General features: G+C 48.1%; 8 protein-coding genes and 1 non-coding gene across 9 annotated transcripts; 4 read left to right on the top strand and 5 right to left on the bottom strand.

The window, feature by feature from the left end:
- The first annotated feature begins 14 nt into the window (after positions 1 to 14).
- On the top strand, positions 15 to 1,881 carry EDB91DRAFT_1143636 (actin actin-like protein). Its single transcript, XM_041319103.1, has 8 exons — positions 15 to 171; positions 222 to 264; positions 322 to 675; positions 729 to 951; positions 1,005 to 1,068; positions 1,121 to 1,223; positions 1,282 to 1,457; positions 1,525 to 1,881. The coding sequence occupies exons 1-8, from the start codon at positions 130 to 132 to the stop codon at positions 1,693 to 1,695; spliced, it is 1,176 nt and encodes a 391-aa protein (XP_041175443.1). The 5' UTR covers positions 15 to 129; the 3' UTR covers positions 1,696 to 1,881.
- On the top strand, positions 1,802 to 1,881 carry EDB91DRAFT_t78. Its single transcript has one exon. It is a non-coding gene; the product is annotated as a tRNA-Asn (tRNA).
- Positions 1,882 to 2,168: 287 nt separating this feature from the next.
- EDB91DRAFT_546136 (major facilitator superfamily domain-containing protein) lies at positions 2,169 to 4,683 on the bottom strand. Its single transcript, XM_041327667.1, has 14 exons — positions 4,440 to 4,683; positions 4,167 to 4,370; positions 4,035 to 4,103; positions 3,947 to 3,975; positions 3,851 to 3,893; positions 3,733 to 3,799; positions 3,615 to 3,674; positions 3,495 to 3,561; positions 3,317 to 3,437; positions 3,032 to 3,263; positions 2,957 to 2,981; positions 2,809 to 2,897; positions 2,652 to 2,753; positions 2,169 to 2,603 (listed from the first exon to the last, which is right to left on the bottom strand). The coding sequence occupies exons 2-14, from the start codon at positions 4,344 to 4,346 to the stop codon at positions 2,212 to 2,214; spliced, it is 1,476 nt and encodes a 491-aa protein (XP_041175442.1). The 5' UTR covers positions 4,347 to 4,370; positions 4,440 to 4,683; the 3' UTR covers positions 2,169 to 2,211.
- Positions 4,684 to 5,006: 323 nt separating this feature from the next.
- Positions 5,007 to 6,545, bottom strand: EDB91DRAFT_1055916 (mitochondrial carrier domain-containing protein; the record flags this gene model as incomplete). The annotated part of the gene is made up of 11 exons (XM_041313964.1): positions 5,007 to 5,082; positions 5,134 to 5,170; positions 5,225 to 5,357; positions 5,409 to 5,435; positions 5,489 to 5,749; positions 5,803 to 5,846; positions 5,898 to 6,008; positions 6,055 to 6,079; positions 6,193 to 6,333; positions 6,389 to 6,412; positions 6,474 to 6,545. The coding sequence occupies 11 exons, from the start codon at positions 6,543 to 6,545 to the stop codon at positions 5,007 to 5,009; spliced, it is 951 nt and encodes a 316-aa protein (XP_041175441.1).
- Positions 6,546 to 7,895: 1,350 nt separating this feature from the next.
- Positions 7,896 to 9,526, top strand: EDB91DRAFT_1250266 (uncharacterized protein; the record flags this gene model as incomplete). The annotated part of the gene is made up of 12 exons (XM_041323203.1): positions 7,896 to 8,042; positions 8,099 to 8,112; positions 8,163 to 8,319; positions 8,377 to 8,636; positions 8,685 to 8,725; positions 8,779 to 8,797; positions 8,849 to 8,898; positions 8,949 to 8,984; positions 9,040 to 9,064; positions 9,115 to 9,217; positions 9,270 to 9,386; positions 9,440 to 9,526. The coding sequence occupies 12 exons, from the start codon at positions 7,896 to 7,898 to the stop codon at positions 9,524 to 9,526; spliced, it is 1,056 nt and encodes a 351-aa protein (XP_041175440.1).
- A 1,122-nt stretch (positions 9,527 to 10,648) lies between these two features.
- On the bottom strand, positions 10,649 to 12,498 carry EDB91DRAFT_1294744 (MFS general substrate transporter; the record flags this gene model as incomplete). The annotated part of the gene is made up of 6 exons (XM_041324898.1): positions 10,649 to 10,973; positions 11,027 to 11,393; positions 11,459 to 11,683; positions 11,740 to 11,822; positions 11,880 to 12,043; positions 12,097 to 12,498. 6 exons carry the CDS (start codon positions 12,496 to 12,498, stop codon positions 10,814 to 10,816), a joined length of 1,401 nt encoding a protein of 466 aa, XP_041175439.1. The 3' UTR covers positions 10,649 to 10,813.
- Positions 12,499 to 13,439: 941 nt separating this feature from the next.
- EDB91DRAFT_1143596 (uncharacterized protein) lies at positions 13,440 to 15,615 on the top strand. Its single transcript, XM_041319102.1, has 6 exons — positions 13,440 to 14,064; positions 14,122 to 14,364; positions 14,422 to 14,841; positions 14,897 to 14,912; positions 14,961 to 15,081; positions 15,137 to 15,615. The coding sequence occupies exons 1-6, from the start codon at positions 13,912 to 13,914 to the stop codon at positions 15,417 to 15,419; spliced, it is 1,236 nt and encodes a 411-aa protein (XP_041175438.1). The 5' UTR covers positions 13,440 to 13,911; the 3' UTR covers positions 15,420 to 15,615.
- On the bottom strand, positions 15,616 to 17,814 carry EDB91DRAFT_1143591 (uncharacterized protein). The gene is made up of 7 exons (XM_041319101.1): positions 17,772 to 17,814; positions 17,666 to 17,710; positions 17,472 to 17,584; positions 17,342 to 17,417; positions 16,007 to 17,218; positions 15,841 to 15,933; positions 15,616 to 15,788 (listed from the first exon to the last, which is right to left on the bottom strand). The coding sequence occupies exons 1-5, from the start codon at positions 17,788 to 17,790 to the stop codon at positions 16,098 to 16,100; spliced, it is 1,374 nt and encodes a 457-aa protein (XP_041175437.1). The 5' UTR covers positions 17,791 to 17,814; the 3' UTR covers positions 15,616 to 15,788; positions 15,841 to 15,933; positions 16,007 to 16,097.
- An 828-nt stretch (positions 17,815 to 18,642) lies between these two features.
- Positions 18,643 to 19,346, bottom strand: EDB91DRAFT_1055920 (uncharacterized protein; the record flags this gene model as incomplete). Its single annotated transcript, XM_041313965.1, has 4 exons — positions 18,643 to 18,708; positions 18,759 to 18,871; positions 18,912 to 19,183; positions 19,240 to 19,346. 4 exons carry the CDS (start codon positions 19,344 to 19,346, stop codon positions 18,643 to 18,645), a joined length of 558 nt encoding a protein of 185 aa, XP_041175436.1.
- Positions 19,347 to 20,815: the final 1,469 nt, after the last annotated feature.

Raw genomic sequence — 20,815 nt, 5'->3', positions numbered from 1 at the left:
AGTCGGACACAGCCGTTGCCCGCTAAAGTAGTACGGTGAGACAAGATCAGTGACATACATATCTATACACTGCGACCGTGATCACAGACTGTATCTACATTTCGTGCACTATTCCAGAATCCGAATCAAATGGACTCAGAACCCCCACTCGTAGTCGACAACGGAACGGGTGTAAGTCGATTAAGCTGTCCTTGACGCCCTCGTCTCAATCTTTCCCGCAGTTCGTCAAAGTAGGCTACGCTGGATCGAACTTCCCAGAGCATGGTACGTTCATTCCACCACCAAAGCATATACACCAAGCTAATTAATCACATCATCTAGTATTCCCCTCCGTCGTAGGTCGCCCCATCCTGCGCGCAGAGGAGCGCGTGGGCTCCGCAGTGATCAAAGACATCATGGTGGGCGACGAAGCCGCCGAAAACCGCAACTACCTCCAAGTCACGCAACCTATGGAGCATGGTATAGTACGGAATTGGGAGGATATGAAACACCTCTGGGATTATACATTCGACGAGAAGCTCAAGGTTGACCCGCGGGGACGCAAAGTGCTGCTTACGGAGCCACCCATGAACCCTAAAGTCAACCGGCAGAGGATGGTGCAAGTGATGTTTGAGGAATATGGCTTCCAGGGGGTGTATGTGGCGATTCAGGCTGTGTTGACGCTGTATGCGCAAGGTGAGATCAGTCTGTGTGATAATTGAGGGTCTGATTATCGATTGGGTGGCCAGGCTTGACAACGGGAGTAGTCGTCGACTCGGGTGATGGAGTGACGCATATCGTACCGGTATACGACGGATTTGCCCTTCCTCATCTTACCCGACGATTGGATATCGCAGGTCGAGATGTCACGCGGTACTTGATCAAACTACTACTCATGCGCGGTTATGCATTCAACCGTACTGCCGATTTCGAGACCGTGCGTGAGATCAAAGAGAAACTTTGCTATGTGAGGTGAACTCTTCGATGGTTCCTATGGTTTTACGCGATTGAACGGTGGACTACAGCTACGATCTTGATTCCGACCAGAAATTGTCAGAAGAGACGACAGTGCTTGTAGAGAGTTACACGGTATTTCCACTCTGTTGTCCGTTGTCGTATTGCTAAAGCCCATTTACTCCAGCTTCCCGATGGTCGAATGATTAAAGTGGGCTCAGAGCGCTTCGAAGCTCCAGAATGCATGTTCCAACCGCATCTTGTTGATATCGATCAGCCTGGTGTAGCAGGTGAAACCTTCTCCTGACTCCCACTCCACTCCACAACACCCGTCTCACCCCTTTCCAGAGATGCTCTTCCAAACCATCCAAAACGCAGCAGTTGATACCCGAACGGAACTGTACAAGCACATTGTCCTTTCAGGAGGTTCAAGCATGTACCCAGGCCTCCCAAGCAGGCTCGAGAAAGAAATGAAACAACTGTACCTCACGCGTGTACTGAATGGCGATCCCACGCGATTGAACGTGCGTCTTTCCCACTTCTTGCGTACCCCTTTCCCACTTCTCGCGCTTACCACTAACCCTCTCCCAGAAATTCAAAATCCGTATCGAAGACCCTCCCCGTCGGAAACACATGGTGTTCCTAGGCGGTGCTGTCCTCGCCGACATCATGAAGAACCGCTCAGAGTTCTGGATATCGAGAGAAGAGTGGTTTGAGCAGGGCATTCGCTCGTTGGATAAGCTAGGACGTGGAGAGAATTAGGATGAACGATACTTATGATATGATGGACTTCCGGTAGTTTTCACGATGAATCATTAAAGCAGAGGGCGTGGTGTGTCATACGATCCAGCGGGAAATGAATAATAACTGCCCCATGGCTGAGTTGGTTACAGCGTCCGACTGTTAAGCGCAATCGGAAGGTCGTGAGTTCGAGCCTCACTGGGGCAGATTCTTTTGTCACCTTTTGCTCAGTGATCCCTTGGCTTAGTACATTTTTGTTCCTAACCATCGCGTGAGCAATCATGTTGAAAACGATGTGTATGTATGGGTATCTTTACTACGACATGATGATAGACGACAACGAGAAGGTCTACGACGCGGTGGGTATATTATGTACACGTAGTCAGGACAATTTGAGTGCAAATCAAATGTTCGATGACGAAGGCCAAAATACCATAAGTATCAACCTCTAACAAAGAATGGGGAATAGTTGTATTCGTAACTAAGTGTACACATACGTCCTGATCTTAAATAGTCCGTCCTTTTTCAGCAGGTATTCTACAAGTTATAGACAAACCATGCGCTTTTATCACCCAGATCCTCGGGTTCGTCCTCTGGGGCCACAAGTTGCCGCCTTTGTGCCTTCAGGCGGTTTTGGTGCCATAGATACGCAAGGTTAACACTGGAGAGTACCACCATGCCAGCTGACATGATAATGAAGGTGACGGTAGCTTTTGTATAGTTGGGTGCGGGAGACAAGGAGCCTAAGAGCCAGGTGGCCAGGATGCCGCCCGCGTTGGTCATGATGAAAGCAATAGCGACAGAAGTTGCTCGTCTGACATGTGGCGCGCTGTTATTTGCAACCCATGTGATGACTGGCGGAGCGCCACAGTAGTTGCCACTAACGGTTAAGAAGAGAGATCCATAACGAATGTGATTTGATTTGCTCGCTGCCAATCATAAGATAGTGTGCCAAGACGAGCCCTGGCAAAACGCACCATGGAATATGACGAATCCGATAAGATTACAAAGCGAGAAGAAGATAAGCATGAAGCCACGACATCCATACCGATCCGAGATCGCCGCACTGATCATTGAGACTGAAAAAATAGCAGTTAGCGTCATAATCAGGACTCGAGGTAGGAAATGACTGACCTACAAACGCCACTGCGAAGGGCGGCGCACTCATCAGCTGGGCTTTATTACCAGTGTAACCGAGGCCAGCGACGATTGAGGGCTCAAAGCTAGAGAGAAAGTGCGCATTAGTTTTCATAGACTTGGCAGACAATCACCGTGGACCTACTATGCAAGGCCATACAAGGTCGTACCTGAAGCAAAATTCACTTAGATATACCTAACCCCAGCAACGTATACTTACCGAGGAAAAACAGGACAGGCGCCAACATCCAGACGTGAACTGACTGACAGCACCGAATTACCTCAGTCCAGCTGAATCGATCATTCTTGTCGTCGCCAGCAAGAGCGCCGTCTGCCTTCAGTCTAGAAACCACATAGTTGCGCTCCTTCTCAGATAAAAAGGCCGCGGTAGTCGGGGAGCTGGGAAGGACAAAGAAGGATATACATCCAAACAACAACGTAAAAATTCCCTCCTATTTGGATGATGAACTGCCTGGTGACGGAACAAAGAAGAGAGGCTACTAACGATAATGAAAATCCAAGCCCAACCAGGCCTCCCACCTCTCCCGTCGATATTCATGATGCCAGCTGCCAGCAGACCAGAGAAGGCACCAGAGAGCGATGCGGAAGCAAAGAACGTGGCAATCCTACGGAGACACTAGAATTAAATGTTTTCGGACAAGTGAAGGAGCCGCATGACAAACCTGATTTGCAATCTCTCTCTGGGATAGAAGAACGACATATAGAGCACAAGACCAGGGAATAGACCGCCTAATATGATAGTTAAGCAGGTCTACAATATTTGACGCAGCAAATTATGGTACCTTCCATGAGACCCAAGAAGAATCGACAAGCAAGTAGGCCCGAGTAACTCTTCACGATACCTGGAATAATCAATGTATTAGCTGCGGCACCTTGGAATACTACGACAATCAGACTAACCTTGCATGGTTGCCACAAGACCCCATATAGTGACCATGGCTGGCAGCATCCACTGTGGTCCCACATACTGTTTTGGGTTACCGTCAGTCGTGTGTAGAAAATCAAAGACAATACTTGCCTTCAACAGCAAGTTCGAAGGGAATTCTGCTGCGATGTACGGTCTGGACAGTGCCCAAGGTCAAAGGATGTTGAATTGCGAAGATTGCGAGCTTACACATATGTCATGGTCAGAGCAATACTGTACTGAAAAGGTATCAGGTATCAGAGCAGGATACACTAAATACGAGATGACGGAGATCTACCTGGTAGTTGGACATTTTGAGACTAGTCTGCATCCCAGCGACTCGAGCATTTGCGATATTACTCCGGTCCTGTTTAAACGCAAATCCGATCCATATGTGTGACATCATGATTGATACCAGAGCATCACTCACAAGGAAAGAGAGGAGATAGAAGATAGTGCAGACTGGCAGCACCCATCTGTCTAACTTCCTCCAGACAGTCCCTTCAAGGTGAGCTTTCTCATCATCTGAGATTTCCGTATTATTAATATGGTCGATCTCCTCCTTCAAAGAAGTGCCTGTCGAGGGGGAGTCGTGCAGAGTATCTTCCATCCTGTGGACGTCACTTGAGCCGACCTGAGTCGACGGCGGTAAAGAAAGATATAATATGAGTAATACGAGTCAGATTTGGAATGAATCACTTACTTGTATATAAGCTCACCAGAACGGTAATACGCATTTTCGCCGTCAAGAGCTATTCTAAGGATGACGGGCCGTAGGAAAATACTAGTGATCACATCAAGGATCAAGGGCACCATCAAGCGGGTGACATTCCGGCACGGATAAGTAATGGGGCCACATGGAGGACTCGTATGGTCAATTTCGCTACGCATCAGTGCCCCTTCATCAAGAGCAAAGGCATAAGTACCTGTATACCTAGTGAGCACCAGTGAGTTGGACCTTGGTATAAACGAAATCCCACATGCGGTGGAATTTAGTGATGTGTGCAACGTGGCAGAAATTCAATGTGGCGTATGCTTACTGGGAATATAGATCGACTTCTTGACAACAGTCTGACGCTTTGTATGCTGAAGTTGTACTGTAAGGGCTAATTTTGCAGGTCTGTGCAAATAAACGACTTGCCGTCGCGTGTGAAAACTATTAATGTCCTGCAGATAAGGTATGTACAACTGCAACGAGCCAGCAAGTTGCCCGAGAACACTATAATCTAACAGGCACCCAATATGGGCACTCGCGTCTATGCAACAATGGTTATACGTAGGACCGACCCCAGGTCACATCCTTATAAATGTTTCGTATCACATCATTCATGGTGAGCGTTATGATCCTGGTGGGAGATATTAAATGCCATGCTGGGGCGAAGCGTGGAGCAACTCACGTATGAGGGGTGATACGCAGGAAGTGCGCAAGAGAACCTTCCCGTTGACTGATTGGCGTTTTGTTATCATCTCCTAGTCACGATCACGTACCTTTATACCAGCCGAGAACTCCCTCCGTTTTGACAGTTTTCCACAGACAATCTATCGGACTCTTGTACAATGCTCCTGTGACCCTCCCATCGGGTAAAGTCGTCGTGGGTTGGTTGTACATCCTTGTGAGTGCCTAAAAGTGACAGGTAGGCGACGCGGTTCATATCAGGACGGTTTTACTTACAGTATCAGCAGGCTGCATGACAAGGCACTACAAAGACCAATCAGAGGTAAATTTGACAGCATGTTATGATGGAAGCATACCACGCAAACACCAGAAACTGAGCTGCTTGCAAGAAACGTCCACACACTGTCCCCGGGTAAAATACCATGACCGACGAGCTGATTCTTAGTCCAATTATATGTCGGTAGTTGAACAGATGAGCCCATTGCTGTACGAAGAATGGCAGCATCCATCCCGCGCAAGTAACCGCGAACACCCTCGGTCTTCCAGATCGTACTCAGAGCATTGAAAGAGTTCTTGTAATGGCGCTGTGTTCCTATAGGAAGAGCGGGCGAATATGCCTTGAGATATATCAATCACTTAGCACTAGGTAGATGCGAAGAGGACTTATCACCTGCATACGAGCTTTGACGAGAAACAAGGGATTGCCGATGATAGCTACATCCAGATGTGTAAGCGACCTCATATATCAGCACATAACAAACACACCGCCGACAACACCACTGGCTGCGCCAGCAACCAAGGACGTGATGGGTATCTGATCTTCAGTCGTCCAACCGAATGCGCGATTGATAGTCCGCCGGAATGGCTCATAGAAGCCTGCAGAACCATCAGACCAGCCAGAGTTGCTTCACATGTCACTCACTCAGGCGGGACCCATTCAGCGGGATCTAAACTTAGGTGAGTGTTGTATCGTATCACTACGATTATTTTCTTGCCTGATACGCATACTGTAGTGTACTCTGGTGAGGCGGCTATGCTTAAAATTTGTAGATTAACATACCGCTACACCTAGTCCTCGTTGCATGCCGCGGATACCTTCATTCCTCCATATTTTTATCATGGCGTCAAAGGCATTATTATAGACCTTGAGACTGCCGCCCTTGGCGAGCTCTCCTTGCAACTGCAATCGTGTCTTGGCTACCTGTTTCCTCCAGAGTAAGTAACAGAGTCTGCACGCAGTTAGTTCAACTGTTAACCTCAGCAGGATTGGATACTGTGACCTGCGCTCGTGTATTATTCAGCAAACCAATGCGAGAAGCAAACAAAAGCTCTACTACTGACAGCTACACAAGCAGCCAAACCACCGCATAGAAAGCTTTCTGTCGTTGAGAGTTGACGGTTGCCGCCGGACATAGCTGGTACCTGGGGAAGCGAAACAAGCACGGAATTCAGAAGTACCGAATAACGCGCAGGGTTTTGATGGTGTGAATAATTAATTATACTACTTATGATTGACCTCTAAGCTGTTGGATCATAATCACTCGTTAGCACATCCCCGAATGCCACGAAGCGCGACGACAGTGGTGGCAATTATGTAATCTTTGAAATTTCTGCCTTTGTCGTGGTCAGACTTACGATGTGCTGTGACCAACCGCAACAGGGGCCCCAACGCCGGAAGGTAGGAGAAAGCTTGCTGTCGCCCTCGGTTGCCGTGAAATAAACCCGATAGGTTTGAAATCGCACCCCGCAATCGCCGGTTTTATGTCCATCTGTACATGGATGCTGCGGTGCCAATGTGGTGCAACCTTTTCGCAGAGCGGAGTCTTGTGGAGTTGCTGTGGAGTCCCCATCATCTCATGATGCGGGCCCATCGTCCCCCTCGCGGTTGCACGCCATAGGGCCATCACCTCGACAGTTTCTTCCTAAACTCACACCTCCCGATCACCGGTCTTTACGGAAATTGATTTTACCAGCGCGAGGAGCTGGCCACGTACATAACATGCCCGCGAATGGTCAACCGCTCCCAAATTCGACCAGTCTAGCCCACTACGTGCCCTTGAGACCTTCTATGTAGCTCTGCGCTACCGTGAACTCACGAATAACACTCGTAATGCAAGCATAGCGTTTAGGTAATATGATATACAAATGGGTGATTCTGATCCGCAGTGTTTCCTGGCGCATCAGATTGATTAGGCTTTTGTATTGAGAAAGCAACATGTGCCAACGAACCATGATGCCATTTGGTGATGGCACTCTAGTAATCTCCTGTGTACTGATCAAAAGTTCCGCTACTACGCAGGCACCTTCAAGAATCAACTTGAATGTGTGGTGGTTAGGTAAGTCATAGTACAGGTCTGTGTCGACGTAACTTTTGATCATAATGCGTTTAGCACCCTCCGTCCTCACATTCTTTCGCGGCCTCGGCGGCGCTGAATATTGCGAAAACGACTGATGGCATGCAGTGTTCACTGACAAGTCAACACGCTGTCATTTTCTGTGACCAGAATACCTTCAGTGCAGCACGCGATGAGCTCTCTTCAGAACCAAAGCATGGTGTGAATCCAAGGTTAATTTATTTTCACAGCCGCAGATAGGCATCTCAAGGCTGTACGAGGTCGCTGCAAGACCAGACAGATCACCAAAGTTTCCATAGAGAAAGGGGATCAATTTCTGGTTCTCTCCAGCTTCATCAAAGCTGTATTGTATAAAACGTGTTAGGTAGGTGCTGGCAAGAGCCGCATCGCTTGCACATACGTTTTCCCCATGGCGTCCACTGTAAACCCTAATAACACACTCGGTACTCTCCAAGTGGGGGGCTCCATCATGGTATTTTTGTTTGGAATAGAGACCTTGCAGACCTATTACTACTTCAAAAGATATCCGAATGATCGCCTTTGGTTAAAGCTGCTGGTGAGCACTTCGATAGATACCGTTCATCAGCCTTATCCGCTGCTGCTCTTAATCAGGTGGTCTGGATTTGGTGAGTAGCCTCTTTCAGATCTATCTGCCTGCTAATGGCTGCATGCGCAGGATGGAAGAAATTGGTCACACGGTCTCTGTTTTAAGTGGAATGTATCTCCTTACCGTGACCGAATTTGGACAACATGACGCGCTCGCCGTGACGACCATGCCGATTGGCTACGCGTGGTCAATTGTATTCAGCGGCTCAGTCGGATTTATCGTGGAGGTAAACGTCTTCTCAATCACCCCCCGGATTTTTCTGAGTCTTCACGTTAAAATCCAGGCCTTCTTTGCGCACCGTTTGTATGTGTTGTCGAAACAGTTATACCTCCCAGTAACCGCCTGGGGTCTTGCATCATTCCGATTGGCAGGGAGCATGGTCGCGTCGTCCAAGGTGTTTGGAAACATATCTCTAGAAGTTTTCTCTAGAGAATGGAGGGGCTTAATCACCGCCTGCTTTGCTGCGGGTGCAGGAGCCGACATCATCGTTGCAGGAGGTCAATGTTATTATATTTACCGTGAAAAACGTATCGCGATTGGGCGGTAAGTCATCGACCAACGACCCTTCAATTATAAGCTCACCGGTTATAGGACACTAAAGCTACTTGACCGCCTCTTGGCATATACTGTTGGTGAGTGAAAAACTGGAAGTCCTTTCTTCCAAAGATTGATCATCGTCTTGCAGAAACTGGCTTAGTCCTAAGGTACAGTGGTATGTCAGTAATAATGGACCCGCTCTCACCATCAATTCTAAGCATGAGTGCGGTTGTGATTCTCGTTGTGTGGGCTACGACTTCACATAGCTGTAAGAACCTCATCCCTGTATTTTACTTCGGATTCTGCTGATGCAGCCAGTCTGGTGGTTCGGAATCTATTTATATTATACGGAGGGTAAGCCATGGTTCGATTCGTCGTAATTCCGCGATCGCTCATCCCTGTACCTTAGTTTTTGCAAATTGCTTGATGGCATCGTGAGTAATTCAGCACTGGCGATAGCATGGGGACTCTAAATGTTATGTAGCCTGAATACTCGACGGGTCCAAGAGGATTCTGTGGGCGAGAAGGTCATCAATCTGTCGCACAATCTCCACATCCGCAGTGCAGACAGTGCCTATACAGCTAGCGTAAGTGATGGATTTCTTCATAGCCCTGGCGACATTACTCATCCAACACTAGCGCAACCAGAATTTCATGAGACACCCCCCAAAGTCCGGATTTGATGCGGACATCGAACTAGCACCCGCAGTTGCTTCCAACGGTTCTAATACACGTGATCCATTCCAAGGACAGGCGGTATGTCTCCCCTCATATTTGTCTAGTAGAGCTGGTTCTAATTATGAGATCAGATGGATCATCCAAATATCGCCATTTCGGTCTCTCAAGACGTTTGCATTAAACACGATAGGTCGGTAGATTTGGAGTCTCAGGTGTAGCAGTCATGTCGACAATGGGCTTTGTATTTCTTATATCACTAACGTGTACATTCTTTTTTATCCAATGCGAGATGGATTTCTGTAACTTGGTGATTTTTTCGCTGAGCGGTGCCTTGTTACTTTGTCGATATTTTACTCCGCTCCCACTTCTGCCCTCTCTAAGAGCTGTCCTGTATTTATCTCGGACGCTTCAATGCTTCCTTCGCTATTGTTCATCCAGCCTTACTCTATTGTTTGGGCGGCTGTCACGACACTGCCAGTATGGTGATCCCGCTGTCTCTCTGCTCGTGTACTTCTGGCACATCCTCCTGCATCCCCCGAAGATCAAAGCAAGTCAAAACCTTCGCCCGACTTATGGATCTTTCGGTGGCTGGGAAGACCGATATTTCGAGGAACGACTGTTTTGTCGGTTTAATTAGGGAGACCTGAGGAGGCGACATAATCACCGCGATTTTCATTTCACTTATGTATATTGATCGTCGTCTCTATGTAGTTCACATCCACGCGCATATACCAGATTTAAAGCCAGCAGAAAAGGCACGAAGAATTCAAATTAAGACTTTAAGATGGTCTCCAATACATTTGTGATACTATTTTATCCGACAGTTTAGTAGTGACAGCTCGTACATTGGTGGGGGGGGGGTATGGTGAGTAATGAGTCGCGGGCCTTCGGGGACGATCTGAATAAACAAGTATATCTCAGTCTCTTGAAAGAAGCTCTGGTAACGAGCTATGTACCTAATAAACAAGTACACTAGGGACTCGTCAGTTTTCTTCTAATCGATATGTCGAGACTATTAACTCACATCTCAGTCTCTTGAAAGAAGCTGAGATGCGTTCGTGCTACTGGTGGCGTTCTTATAGTAAGCTATGTAGAAACGAAAAATATATCAAACGAATAAGTAACATATTGCAGGGCACGAGCCGACGTCAACACGTCACTCGTCAATGTCCTTTTGGGCTCGGACCTATCATTCTCTCTCCTCAAATATCTCGGATCGTTCGGAGTCTAACAGGGGGGGATGGCAGCTACCGCTGGCTTCGCCGCGCAATCTTTAAAAGCAAGTTTGTCTCCCCATGTTGCGTTCTGAGGACTGAGTACTGAGAGCTAATGAGAACGCAGGCACCTGCCGGGTCATTTCTTGTAAGAAAATAAATACATATATAGATTCAACATAAGAATTTGGGGGGCTAATAATACTATGAAAATGTTTTTGAAGACATATCTAGCGAGGACAATCTGCGTAGACATCAGGGATCTCATGTGACCCGATAATTACGAGAATTCTATACTACAACAAAGATATTGCGGTTGATCATGAGCTTCACTGCCAATAAGAAAACAAACCCTAGAATATTGAAGATAGCAGTAAACACAATCATTCCCGAGTACGCCCCATGCTGTCTTGCGTAAATGGCGCCTCCAATAGGACTTCCAATCAAGGATCTGTTGGATAGTAAGTAAGCTTTCATCAAAAACCATGATGCAATGAAACCTACGGGATAGACATAAAAGCGTATGACATCCCAACCCGTGTACCGATATTTTCCGGCGGCGAGATTTGCGCTGTAACAGCGACATCCAATCCCATGGTCGCACCTGCAAACACGCCATATAGCACAGCAAATGCTGCTAGGGTTGCTGCATCATGCGCAAATAACCAGAGGGTGATACATGAACTACCTGCCAGCAGAGCAGAGGGGATCATGAGGTTTAATCTGCCGAGTTTATCCGCAAACCATCCGGGTACAATGCGACCAACGGTGTTGGCGGCATTCATGATGGATAGCAGATCAAACCCCGCATTTTCGGACAAACCCTGTGCTTGTGCATATTGGACGATATAAGTGGAAGGAATAAACAGACCTGTGCATCAACGGTAACAGATGCGTGTTAGCATTCATCACCAGGCATTGCCCTATGGTGCTCACCGAGGCATATTAGAGCATATGCGAGGCACACCAGCACATATTTCGCATCGCGGAATGACTGGGTATCTATCCATGGCGTGTTTTTGTTTCGGGGCAAAGGACTCGAAATTGTGAGCGTTGCGATGATGCAGCACGCAAGTGCAAGAAAACCCTGTATTCGAACCGCCCATGCAAACCCGACGGAGTTGAGAAGGCGTTGGAGCAACAGAGGAAACACCGCTCCGCCTTCGATATTGATCAGAGAACATCCATGGGCACAAATCAAGGGTACTTGCCGGCACCAGAGCCACTTAGCACGATACCACTAGATGTTCCTGCGAAATGGCGGAAGCGAGTGGTTGATGCGGCAATACACGGGTTATACCTATATTCCATGATGAGAAATTTCCACAACAATGAAAGCAAATCAGGGGTAATTCACACTAATCCAGCCCCTAACCCGAGAAGAAATCCTTGAGCAATCATAAACTGGTAGTATCGAGTTGCTAATGATGTCATCATCAAACTGAGCGTGTATATAAGCGTCCCAGATGCGAGCAATAGGGTGGGTCCATAAGCATCGAATAGGCGACCAATAAGGCCTCCCTGTAATGACAAGATATGTGAGGACTTCTATTTACAAATGGTTGTGTACCGACCGAGAACATCATGACCCAAAGTTGAAGCCCGCCAATCCAAGAGATTTCGGACGGTGAATAAGAGGATAATTGATGCCCGGCGTACCATGCTTGATAAGTTCCGAATGAACTCACTTGCCCCATGGTTGCGAAACTTCCTACGAAGCCACCAAAGAGTGTGAGGCATCCTAGGAATCCACCTTCAGCCCACAGACTCGTAGGAATAGGTGAAGTATCATGGTCCGCTTCTGTCCGAGCCACGAGACTGGCGTCTTTCGACTGTAGGTCCTGGTAGGACCCAGAGGACGATGTATCACCACAGGGTGCAGGTGCAGGCTGGCTGGCGGCTTTCGACTCTATGCCCTGGTGGGAGTCTAGGGACGACGTATAATCACAGGTTGCATGTGCTGGCTGGTAGACCATCGTGTTTGGCTACTAGGAAGTGAATGGGTGATTAGTTCTTTGTTTTCGGAAGAAAATCGTAGCATGAATGTACATATGGATGCCTCTCAGATATCGGATCGGCGAGAGCGAGGATCACTTGCCTCGTATCTCAGTATGGTGTTGAAAAGCGGTACACACTAGATCAATCTTGTAACTTGACTGATTGACTAGAATAACCATGCCTGCCGCCGTTCACCATCGCCGTGAGAGTTCGTTGTGGGACCATGATGCATAATAATAGCTTTCTCAAGCGGAAAATGGAGATCGGAGAATAACCTAGAATAAGTTGATAAGTATACCTCACTGCATCGTTTCGCAGATCATTGCACCACACGAGAAGTGCAGTCAAAGGCGCAGTGTTATGGAAACCCAACTCGAAGTAGACAACAACCCGTTGATGGAGCCCAGGGTACCAGTCCCTTGAAGAACACCGATTTCGCTGCGTCATTAGGGACGTTCAACGTTGAACGCTGAGTGCTTGAGTTTTCGACGCCGTTTTCGACAGCGGGTGCGTCGGACTCCAAAATTCGGTACAAGCCGATGCTCAATTCTAAAATGTCGTTGTCGTTTGCAAGTCGCAAGGGAGCCAAATTCACGCTAAGCGTTGCTAACCCTGTCCCCTCAATCCTAAACCTTACGGCACGCAGCGACAACGATCAATCAGTTTTGTACACGCAGTCGAAATGCATCGTTTTCGCCCCGCCGCCATATGGAAAACTACACGTGTGCATGTCATGTGATCAGTTAGTAGTACTTTAAGCACAAAAGACGTCCGATTTTCGTATTTGGTCAGTGAAACCTCATTACTACATGTCGGATCGCACAAAAAGCCCATTATAGTGACACGAAAGTGCATGAAGGTTTGTAAGTATGAGAGATATAATTTAAATTTGTCTTAACCTTGCTGACTGCATTAACTATGTTAACTACGCGGCTCGGACTCCGGAGTCTAAGGCTCTCGAACTTCTCGAAGCCATATGCTTGAGCTTGATGCGGCGGCCAGCAGGTGATGTTATTAATTGATGCGGCACACACGGTGACCACGACCGCAATCCCCTTTTGATCACAACTAACCATCAGATCATCGTCAAGTACTGATTTTGCAGCTGTGCCACGCACGATCACCGCGGCGGAGTACATACAGGCTCACTGAGTCTGAGATTAAAGCGCCTCAAAGCCTTTACTACTCGGCTACCACGAGCTTCTTAATAGATAGTGCCTGGGCACTTTGGTTGGTAGTCCGACAGGCAATCTAAGTATTCACGGAGACCGGTTTTGTGGCAGTGTGTGGGAGACGCGTATTATGAGAACGGGTGGAGACTCTTTAGAAACCGTGTTAAGTTCCGGCATTATTATCTGGACTGCCACTGATCAACCATTTGACATTGTCAAATGGCCTCCACTTCATCTGCATGTCTCCGTGGTCTTTCCCGTCGTGTGCGAGCTACTCCGAGATTATTAACGAAAAAACCATTGCAGGCCGCCACCTACTCGCTTTTGAGGCCTCAACAGCCAGCCCAACGCTTGTGGGTGCCGAACAAGCGGGTCAATCAAACAGTGGTTCATCAATAGAAAAACAACTAACAAGTAGAACTCAATCAGGTTCTTGCTACCAGAGGGTTGAAGACGCTCGACTTCGCTGGCTCGAAAGAAGTCGTGTACGAGCGCAGTGATTGGCCTCTGGCTAAACTTCAGCACTACTTCAAAAACGACACGCTCGCCCTCATTGGCTATGGTTCACAAGGACATGGTCAAGGCTTGAATGCTCGTGACAACGGTCTTGATGTGATCATTGGTGTCCGCAAGGACGGAGAAAGTTGGAGACAGGCAGTGGAGGATGGATGGGTTGGTCGCTTTTAAACGTTCACGCTGTCAATTTTTGACGGTTATGCCGTTATCTAGGTACCCGGAGAATCACTCTTTTCCATTGAGGAAGCGATTGGCAGGGGCACAATCATCATGAATTTACTCTCAGATGCAGCACAGTCATCAACGTGGTCCCAGATCTCGCCTCTGCTCACGAAGGGCAAAACGCTCTACTTCTCGCATGGGTTTTCAGTTGTGTACAAAGACGATACCAAGGTGATTCCTCCACAGGATGTCGACGTTATCCTAGTGGCACCCAAAGGGTCTGGTCGCACTGTCCGAACCCTGTTCAAGGAGGGCCGAGGCATCAACTCCAGTGTCGCCGTTTTTCAAGACATAACTGGCAAAGCGATGGAGAAGGCTGTTGCTATAGGTGTCGCTATTGGCTCTGGCTACATGTACGAGACAACCTTTGAGAAAGAGGTGTTCTCTGATCTCACTGGTGAACGTGGTGTGGTATGTAAACCGTTATCAATTGTGGGAATACGCTGAGCTTGAGTCCCTTGGCTAGCTCGCAGCTGCAATCCGTCAGTTCATTGTTGACATGTCATTAATTTGAACCTGACGATTCACAGAGGGCTTATTCTGCGCACAATACAAGGTGCTCCGTGCTAACGGCCACTCACCTTCAGAAGCATTCAATGAAACCGTTGAGGAAGCTACCCAATCTCTCTATCCTCTGATCGGACAAAAGGGGTAAGTCTCCCTTTAATTTAAAATTCACAAGTTGGTGATCTGTGACTATCTACAGCATGGATTACATGTTCAACGCCTGCTCCACCACTGCCCGACGAGGGGCCCTTGACTGGGCGCCGGTCTTTGAGAAAACAAATCGTCCGGTTTTCGAGAAGCTTTATGAAAGCGTAAAGAATGGCACGGAGACGCGCAGGGCACTCGAATTTAACGGGCGTGCCACTTACCGGGAAGACTTGGCCAAAGAGCTGAAAGAGATTGACGAGCAGGAAATCTGGAGAGTCGGAAAGGTCGTCCGTTCGTTGCGGCCCGACTACAACCAGACTGTTGAGCGGTATTAAAACACAGTCCTGCTGTTTAGCGTCGTACAATGCGCACTTATGTCTGGCAGTCGATCCCAAATTACACACGACAGAAGTGATTCTGTCGGATCCACGTGAGAGCACCGAGGCCTTGAGTACTTCCAGAAAGCACGGACTCGTACGCAGGGAAACCCCAAGCTTTGATACAAGGGACAACTATCTTCCTTCGATGGTAGTCTAGTCACTCTATTGCCTAGGGAGCCTGCAGGGAAACCCCTCGACTGCGGGATTGGTAAATCATTTGACTGACGATTTATTACGCTTACCTACAAACCCACCAGAACTAGGCCCAGCCAGGCCTGGGACATTGCTACAGCAAGTCATAGTACGGAGAGACGTGAAGGGTAACTTGACTATCTGTTCCTATGAGCCTACCTACCACCGGCATTGTAATTCTTACCAAAAGGTACTTTAGATCTGTAAGCCATAATATGGTGCAGACGCGCATGGATAGTTCGTACTCCATGGCGAAATTCTGGCATTGAGGATACCTGTGCGTCGCAATGCTGACTTCAAGTGTGGAACATCTCATGGAATTTATAAAACTTCTGGCAAAAATGATGTAGCATCTTGTAGTATTACAACTTGCAAAACCTTCCCGGGGCGATGTTATTTGAAGTCGACATATGGGCAGCACTTTAAAAATTCCATGTTTTACTACATCATCTGGTCAGAGCTCCCATTTCCTGATGTCTTTTTCAGGTCTTCATGCCAAAATCTCATGCCCTTCCAGATCGCGTTGCTCTCCCACAGCGTTGCAGATTGAAGATCATCGCGATCTGTAGCACGTTTGTTCGTCCGTATAAGTTGGTCTATGTGATATGTCACCATTTCGCTTCTGGAGTCAACCACTTCGCCAAGATGCGTAGGAGAGCTGGAGCATCCCACTCGGCTGCCTCGGTGTGTGACATGCAATCTGGTTCCCCTACCCCCGTGGTGTCCACTGCTACTGGTTTCTGGCACCGCTGATCTGCCTGGAGTGTGTGTAGCTGGATGTACACCCTGTGAAACCATGCGAATGAGCGCGCAATTTGAAGACGCTGGCCCCGCAGAGCCTTCACTACCCTCCCTGCTCCCGACTTTGAGAGTCGCATTTACTGATCCCAAACGTAAAAGAGGAAAGCGGCAATGGTTCCTGGGCGGAAATTGGAGTCGAGTGAAGTCAATGGCGGGCACAGGAGGGGAGTCATTAAGACACGTAATAAGTCTAGTACCATCCGCGGTGAGAGTATATGCAGGGGTACATTCATGGGTGCAATTGGGTTTCTTATTCCCCTGATCGTTTTGTGGAGAACCGTGGAATGATGAGACCTGGGATTCATTTTTCGGCATAGCTTTGAATGAGGGAGTAAGGTAACGGGGAACGGATGGTGTGTGGCTATCGGAGGGAGTATTTGCGAAGCATATGTCTGGTGTGACGACACGAGGCGTTCTATGGTTATGGTTATGTTTGACAACTGTGGAGTCATGTTCTTCTGTGATTGCAATGCCGGATAAAATTTCCGCTGATGGGGATGGTAGCTTCAAGGAGAGCATCCGACGTTTACGTGGACGTCGCGGAAGGCTATCTCCTAATTCACCGTTGGGGTAGGCAATGCTGTCTCTCTGGCGCTTTCGTTTCTGGAGGGCGTTCGGCGGGATGCAGAAAGGTGTTGGTGGTTGACTCCGTGGCACCAAGGGTTGAGGTACCCGTTGTAGATATCGAGGAGAAACTACTGGAGTGAACTTGTGATCTTGGAATCCCATATGACTGAAAGGTGACCCAGCATCAAAGCCATCTGTGGGGGAAGGTAAATAAATTTCCGAGATACAGTATGGTGTGGTCGTGGAGGGAGGGACTCGTAATGTGCCATGACAAGTAGAGCGAAGGGTCAAGAACACAGCATGAGACATGATCGTACCATCAAGTATATATTGCGCGACCGGAACACGAAACGAATTCGCGACGCAGTGCAAAATCCAACCCATATGTATCACCTAGTATATGGAGGCCGCTGAGGAAGGGAAATCTGAGGTTAAAAAGTAGCTCACCACTACTGATCTTCTGCAAAGTATACTGGTCCACTCGTCTTCACGACTGGCGGCAAAAAAGTAAGACGCGACAGCACCAGTTTCTCCAGAATGTATTCTTCCTCCGTGAGCCACTGTCCGATAGCAGATATAGCAGTTAGCCACAACGTTCAATGGTATCACCTAGGTCGAGTCGTGACATGTTCAGAACTTACACCATGTGTGGATGGTTTCCTTCGGCACGCGCTTGCTGAAACACGCTGATAAAGGGGTTAGATGTACAAAAATCCACCAGCCATGGCGTCGGAATATTGAACACACCTTCCTTATTGAAAAACATGATGCCAGAGGAAAGAGATGTATGCGTCCTTTAATGCGTCCCGATATAACCCCTGAGGCGTGACCTCGGCGCGGAGTCTGAAAACTTACTTTTCTGCAGCCGTCAGGCTCAAATCTCAATTTCAAGCTTCAAGCTTTAAGGTTTATTTATGAGTGACCTCCAGAACATCGCTAACATGTGCTAAGGTAGTGTTAGGAATGTTGTAGTAGACCAAGGTCTGGGTGTGTGATGTTTACCAGAAACTAGACAGTCAGATAATGGCATAACGTCGTCACGAATTCTGGTAGCAGCTCTAGCACGATGCACGATGCCCAACTCACTCTATCACACAGCGTCGACTCGCATGTCACTCTTAACAAGATGGGGTGGGCATCTGAACACCGGTCATAAATTGGCGTTTGTTACCCTTAAATGGCTTCTCCGATAGACCGCTGGATGGGCAAAAAAGAGAGAAATGCATCAACTGGTTTTTGGTCGGTCGGGCAATTGAAAAGTCAAGTACAGGTCAATATGGAAATCGTACTGTGTTCAAGGAACTTACGGTCCGAGTTGTTCACGAGAAAACGTCAGTGGTGCCCGTCACGGGCTAAATGAATGGATGCACGCATACTAAACGAGTGTTCTTAGACCCAATTACGACCTGTTCTCGAAGTGTAAGCCCTTGTTGGTGACATTTTTTTTGACTCTGTTTATGCGTAGATACACACCAATAGTAGTTAGTCGATGCGGTGATTTAGATGCGGTGATTTACGAAAACACGACGAGCGCAATAAAAATAGCATCAATGTAAACATTTGAATTAGATATAGTTCCTCTAAGCAGAGGCGAAAGAGATAGTACCCGAAAAACGTTTCAGTTATTGGGCGTGCGCATCGCGAGGCTGGTAGCGACGAGCAAGTCGAGCATGGACTTCCCTGACTATTGAAAAAATGATCACATAGACTAGGGATCACAAGATGGAGACGTACGGGTTGAACCACGAGAACGCCATCCTTCGTCACCGACATGGACGTAATACGATATGTTGCTATGAGGGCATCCTCTGCATCTAAACACTGGCAGGAACTACGTGATAAATACCCTCATATCCCCTGCCCCTGTACGCACCTCCATCACAGCACTAAACAGCCGTGCAGTTGTCTGCCAGCGATACTCCTTCTGATCAGGACCCTTGAAGAAAACCGTTCCGTCGAAAGCTCCCAGCTTCCTCTCCATCTTGACTGTCCGTCTGACAGCCGTCATGGACAAAGTAGTAGGCCCATGGTTGACTTCATCCATTAGTGGTGGTCCATTGTACGAAGACTGAGCCCGACAAAGCAGAGGGCCATCTGGGCCATCAGCGTGCAGATCAAAAGTCCAATGCAACGAACTCCGAGTGTTTTGCATAAAATATCTGTTACAGCGATAGAGAATGAACATACGAAGCAATCGAACATCCCGAGAACTCACAAAGTGGTTGTCTTGTCTTCCCCCTTGATAATCTTGCGATTGCCAAACACACTCCCGAAGTTGTAGATGTGCAGCGTAGTCGGTCGTTCCTTAGATGGGTCGAGCATGTGCAATCGCCCGAGCCTGAAAAAGGATCGTCGAGGTAAGGTGAGAACAAGATGTTCGCTATGCACTCCTCTTCCCGAGTGTATTCAACAGAGCGTGCTTGTTCTGGTATAACAGAGTCTTTTATGCAACAAGGGCAGGACATCGCGGGGCATGGATTTAGAGATCTGAAGGCTTCTATTTCCAGAAAGTTGACTGCATCCGATTATCGCGCCAAAGAGCTATTTAGGGACTTCTCGAGGGCAAGTGGCATGTGGAGAGCTCGGTAAACAGATTTGAAGACGCAATGGGAGACAACAACGCTTACCGTTTTCAGCATGACGCAAGTTCCAAAGTTCTACACGTAGAGACTTGCTGCCAAATGAGTGCGAGATACGCAGTTCCCCGAGTACCTGGATGGCGAGCACCATAACGGTCCAAGAGCAGCTCAAAGAAGCCTATCAATCACCGAGCGCACCGAAAAGTTACTAGTCCAAACCTGCCGGTCAGTGCCAGCGATGTGGCCACGAATGGCTGAGGGAGCAGAACGGGTCCAGCATCAAGCTTCCCCGTGAGAGCGGTGATATCCAGGTGAAATGAACTCAACAGCGTCCGACAGGAGCCAGAAGCTCCTTAGCACGAGGAACAAAACCAGCGCCCACCAAAACCATCTACTTAGCCCGAGGGCTGGAATCAACGCCCACTGAAGCCACCTCTGTAGCACGACAAAATGAAACCGGCGCTCAGCAAAACCACACTCAAAGAGATGCAAGATGCGAATGTCTTATGCTCGAAACTAACCTTACGTAGTGCCAACCGCCATCGAAGAACATCTGTTCTAGCTGGGAACCAGGAACCACCGAGTGCCAAAAAATAGGTAGTACTGGGTCGAGAGCTGGAGATAAAGAAATATTGTCCTCACCCTTATTCTTCTAGTAACACGCACTCAGCCTTCCAGCACTGACCGCGAGAATGGTTCCAGGGTTGCACACATGAGATAGTACTAAAAAGTAAGACCAGTAGAAGTGGCCACCGGCTGCAGCTGAGTAGGTATGTAATTGAATGATACCCAGTGTTTTGCGTTGTAAGACTGTATGGTGATAAGTGATCGATCCTCTGAATCGCAGCAAAAGGGATGGTTCGGGATCGGAATCACTGTAGGCTTTAGATCAGGCGTTCGCTACTAAGGCTTTGACGACACGCGTAGGCATTGCACACACCAAAGTTAGGCGGAGCATGGTGTTCTAGACTTATCAGAGGGCGCGCTCCTTCCAGGTGAGGGCCCATCAAGGCTTCCTTTGGAGATCGTCTGGAGATGAAAAGATTTCCAGTTTGCCGCCAAGTTGTATTCTCGGTTGCCAGAAGGGTCTAAGGGAAGATGGGCCAGTAATTCCACAATGACGAACCAAAGCCTTCGAATCTAGTACTCAGGAGCATAATACACGCATTGCAGCATGGTCGTCTGCCGAAAACGTAACTTGAAAGGCGGGCG

Source organism: Suillus paluster, assembly GCF_016628075.1.
Source record: "Suillus paluster strain FC165 chromosome Unknown EDB91scaffold_41, whole genome shotgun sequence".
Classification (NCBI taxonomy): Eukaryota; Fungi; Basidiomycota; class Agaricomycetes; order Boletales; family Suillaceae; genus Suillus; species Suillus paluster.
The sequence above is the reverse complement of the archived record's forward strand: the minus strand, read 5'-3'. Positions and strand labels throughout refer to the sequence as shown.